General features: G+C 38.5%; 2 protein-coding genes across 2 annotated transcripts; one reads left to right on the forward strand and one right to left on the reverse strand.

Annotated features, from left to right (window-relative positions):
• Window positions 1–1,265: 1,265 nt before the first annotated feature.
• On the reverse strand, window positions 1,266–1,778 carry LOC112169321. Its single transcript, XM_024306339.1, has one exon. The coding sequence runs from the start codon at window positions 1,776–1,778 to the stop codon at window positions 1,266–1,268; it is 513 nt and encodes a 170-aa protein (XP_024162107.1).
• A 1,030-nt stretch (window positions 1,779–2,808) lies between these two features.
• Window positions 2,809–3,798, forward strand: LOC112169329 (uncharacterized mitochondrial protein AtMg00810-like). Its single transcript, XM_024306347.1, has 2 exons — window positions 2,809–2,934; window positions 3,172–3,798. Exons 1-2 carry the CDS (start codon window positions 2,809–2,811, stop codon window positions 3,796–3,798), a joined length of 753 nt encoding a protein of 250 aa, XP_024162115.1.
• The last annotated feature ends 527 nt before the right edge of the window (window positions 3,799–4,325 follow it).

Raw genomic sequence — 4,325 nt, forward strand, 5'->3', positions numbered from 1 at the left:
CGCGAGTACCAACAAAGGCAAAGACAGTTTGAGGAACGTCAACTAATTGAGCAACGCGCTGAGGATGCTCGCACGATGCAGGTGGATCCATCAATTTTCACCCCAAGAAAGAGGAGTTATTGGGAGAGGAAGCAACAACAAATAATTGATAAGGAGGCAGAAACTTCAAGCATCCCGGAACAATCTCAAGATCCTACACCCCCTGAAGGAGACAACACAGCCTTGACCACTTATGATCCACTTGGCGAGACATCTTGGATGTAATGAATATTGTTAGTTGCTTTGAATGGTTTGTGTTTTAATTTATGATAATAAAAATTATTTTGTTGAGTAGATCATCTTCGTAAAAAAGCATTGAACTTTTATTTTCATAATAAAGCACACCACATAAATTAAAAGCACACAACACAAAGTAAAAGCATACCACACAACAATACAACCAAAGTAGGCCATGACCACTTATCATGACAACATGGCCACTTATTGAAAGCACAAAAACAAAAAAAAAAAAAAGTCTCACTGGTGGTTCTAATCAGCTTGTAACTTCATGGTCCATAGGTGATCGACCAGATCGTCTTGGAGGTTTTTATTCATCACTGGACATCTAACCTCCCTATAACAACGCAAGAATTGATTTAGTTGTTGCGGATTGCGATCAACATCGGTGTCCATTACTGGTCTCTTATATATCTCTGCTTTCCTTGGTCTGGTTGGGATATCATCCGGATCAAATGGCTACGCTGCATCTTCATCATGCTCATCTTCAACAATCATATTGTGCAAGATAATGCACGTCATCATGATGTATTGAAGGTTCTCCTTACTCCACCCACGAGCTGGTCCTCTTATGATTGCCCAACGAGCTTGGAGAATACCAAACGCTCTCTCCACGTCTTTTCTGTATGCTTCCTGCATCCTTGTGAAATGTTGTGTCTGCGGCGACCTCAGGTTTCGGATTGCTTGTACAAATGACCCCCACTTAGGGTATATGTCATCAACTAGGTAATAACATTGACGATAATGCCTATTATGTACCTGATAGTTCACTTCAGGGGTTTCACCGGTGCATACGTCATTGAATGAAGGTGAACATCCAAGGACGTTAATATCATTCAGGGAACCTGGAAGTCTGAAGAAGGCATGCCAAATCCAAGTATCGTAGGAGGCCACCGCCTCTAAGATGATTGTGGGTTTCCCCTTGTAGCCAGTATACTGCCCTGCCCATCCGGTGGGACAATTTTCCACTGCCAATGCATATAATCAAGTCAACCGATCATCCCCGGGAATCCCCGTTCTGCAGCTTTGTCAAGCAGCCGTCGCAAATCTGCCGGTGTTGGTCGGCGGAGGTAAGTCTCATGGTACACATTCCAGATTGCTTTTGTGAAGTGCTCAAAAATCTCAATGGCAGTGGTCTTCGTAATATCTAGGTAATCATCACAGAAATCAACTGTGATGCCATACGCGAGCATTCTCATGGCGCATGTCAGCTTTTGTTTAGTGGATAAGCTGAGTCTCCCACAAGCATCTCTTGTTTGAACAAAATATGGGTCGTAGTTGGCCACATCGCGCATCATCTTGTCAAAGACCCAAGGTTGCATTCTATATCGCCTGCAAAATATGTTTGGTTCATACCTGCACGGATCCGTGAAGTATTGAGCTTTGAGTCGAAGATCCATCAGCTCTCGATCCCTGGCCTTATAGGTACGACCTTCTAAAGAACCACCCCATTGTGAATCCTCATCTTCCAGAGTTTGGATTTGCAAGGCAGCAGCAGACATCATCAAGGCTCGTGACGGCCTCTTCTTGATCTTTCTGCAACCATTTCGTCAAACGATTCATTGCAGAAATGGTTTGACAAAATCAAAATGGAAAAGAAAGAAAGATTTGTATGATTTGGATATGAGAAGTGTTTGTGAATTTGTGAGAGATGAGGATGATAATGACCCCATATTTATGGACGGTTTGAGTTTATTTTATTAAATAATGTATGACACGTGGCGGACGAAGACTCGACCGTAATTAGGACAACCAATTACAGTTTGACACGTGGCGCTGATATCATATCGAAATTCGTATGTTTGGCATATATGCCGACACAAAACATCAAAATATCTTCTAAATAGTTAGATTCTCTGTCGTATGTGCCGACACTTTTGTCGTATATGCCGAAAAAAAAAAAATATTCAAAACCTTTTTTAAATTCATTAAATAATAAGAATAATTTTTAAAAATTATGATCTAAATAGTTAGATTCTTACTCGTATGTGCCAACACTTTTGTTGTATATGCCGACAAAAAAAAAATTAAAAATCTTTTTTTAAATTCATAAATAATAAGAATAATTTTTAAATATTATGATAAAATGTTAAATGATTTTTTTTACCTTATTTCATTAAATTAACATATTTTTAATATAATATTCATCAAAATTATACTTATATTATATTTTAGTCAAGAATAGTGAAAATAACACTCCCTTATAGGTCTAATGGTTGGAGATGAGAATTGAGTCCTATATGAATAGTGCAACAAGGGGGTGCTAAAATGAGAATAGCACCCCCAAATGGTGCCTATGGTTGGAGTTGCCCTTTAATAGCTCATGGTTTTACTCAAACATATGGAGTAGACTACAAGGAGACTTTTGCTCCTGTTGCTAAAATGAGTACAGTGAGAGTTTTCAATCATCCTTGGCCTCTATCTCAAATGGATGTAAAAAAAAAAAAATGTGTTTTTACATGGTGATCTTGAAGAAGAGGTTTATATGAAGTTGCCCCCAGGTCATCCTTAATCTCATGATCATGAAATAGTATGCAAGCTTCACAAGTCTATTTATGGCTTAAAGCAATCTCCTCGTGCTTGGTATGCCAAGCTCAGTTCTTACTTGAGGAAGTTGGTTTTCACAAAAGCAATGCAGATTTTTCTTTGTTTGTTCAGGTTGGTTCAACCAGTAAGCTTGTGGTGCTTATCTATGTTGATGATTTGATAGGAACAGGTTACAATTTTAAAGAGATTCAATCTCTCAAACAATCTCTTCGAAGCAGGTTTGCCATCAAAGATTTGGGAAGTCTTAAATATTTTCTTGGTATAGAAGTGGCCATTTCTCATAAAGGTCTCTTTCTAAATTACCAAAGAAAATATGTCCTTGATCTCTTACAAGATACTGATCTGTAGGATTGTAAACCAGCTCGCATTCCCCTTGGCAGCAAGCTGCAACTTGATGTATTGAGTGAACCTCTTGTCAATCTAAGTGCGTATCAACGATTAGTTGGTAAGCTTATTTATCTCACAATTACTCGACCTGACATTGCTTATGCTGTAAGCATTGTCAATCAATTCATGCATGCTTCAACTTTAGCTCATCTTCACATTGTAAAGAGTATTCTTCGTTATCTCAAAGGCTCAGCTGGTAGAGTCATTTTGATGAAAAACAATGGAAACACTTACATAATGGGACACACTGATGCTAATTGGGCAGGAATTTCTCTTGATCGAAAATCCACCACTGGATTCTGCACATTTGTTGGTGGTAACTTAGTTACTTGGAAGAACAAGAAGCAAACTGTTGTTACTCGCTCTAGTGCAAAGGCTGAATATAGAGCTATGGCCTCCACTGCTTGTGAGCTTATTTGGTTGAAAGGTCTTCTTTCTGATTTGTGGTATCTGAGTTGTCAACCAATGTCGCTTTTCTGTGACTATCAAGCTGCAATGCACATTACTTCTAATCCAGTTTTTCAAGAAAGAACCAAACACATAAAAGTCGATTGTCACTACATCGAGCTCAAGTTCAGTCCAAGCTAATTAAGACTCACTACACTCGAAGCTATGATCAGTTGGCTAATATTTTCATTAAGTCTCTTCCTACTGATCATTTTCACAGAATTTTGGGCAAGGTTGGATCACTGAATCCCCTTGATCCAGCTTGAGGGGGAGTATTGGCAGTATGGCCAGTATGGTTTACTGATTTGTGCATTATCTTCTAATGTTCATACCTTAACTTAGTTGTTAAGAAAGAGTTGTTAAAACATAGTTATGGGTTTAGCTATTAGAGTTGTTAAAAAGGTTAGTGAAGTTTGTTTCCTAATGCCTATATAGTGTATCCCTGTATTTTGTCTCTTTTATGAAGTAATATATAAGAAAACTCTTCACAAATTTCTGTCTCATTTTCTTCAGATTGGTAGCCCATGACTTGATGATGCCTCACTACATCGACCAATTTCTAGAAAGACAAATTTTCCAACAGAGAATTGCTTCATCAAGGGTAATGTCGAAGTGGTACGTGCTAATTTTCACTCTTTTTCAGGCCACAACAAAGACATGGGTTCGTA

This window comes from Rosa chinensis, chromosome 1 (assembly GCF_002994745.2).
Source record: "Rosa chinensis cultivar Old Blush chromosome 1, RchiOBHm-V2, whole genome shotgun sequence".
Taxonomy (NCBI): domain Eukaryota; kingdom Viridiplantae; phylum Streptophyta; class Magnoliopsida; order Rosales; family Rosaceae; genus Rosa; species Rosa chinensis.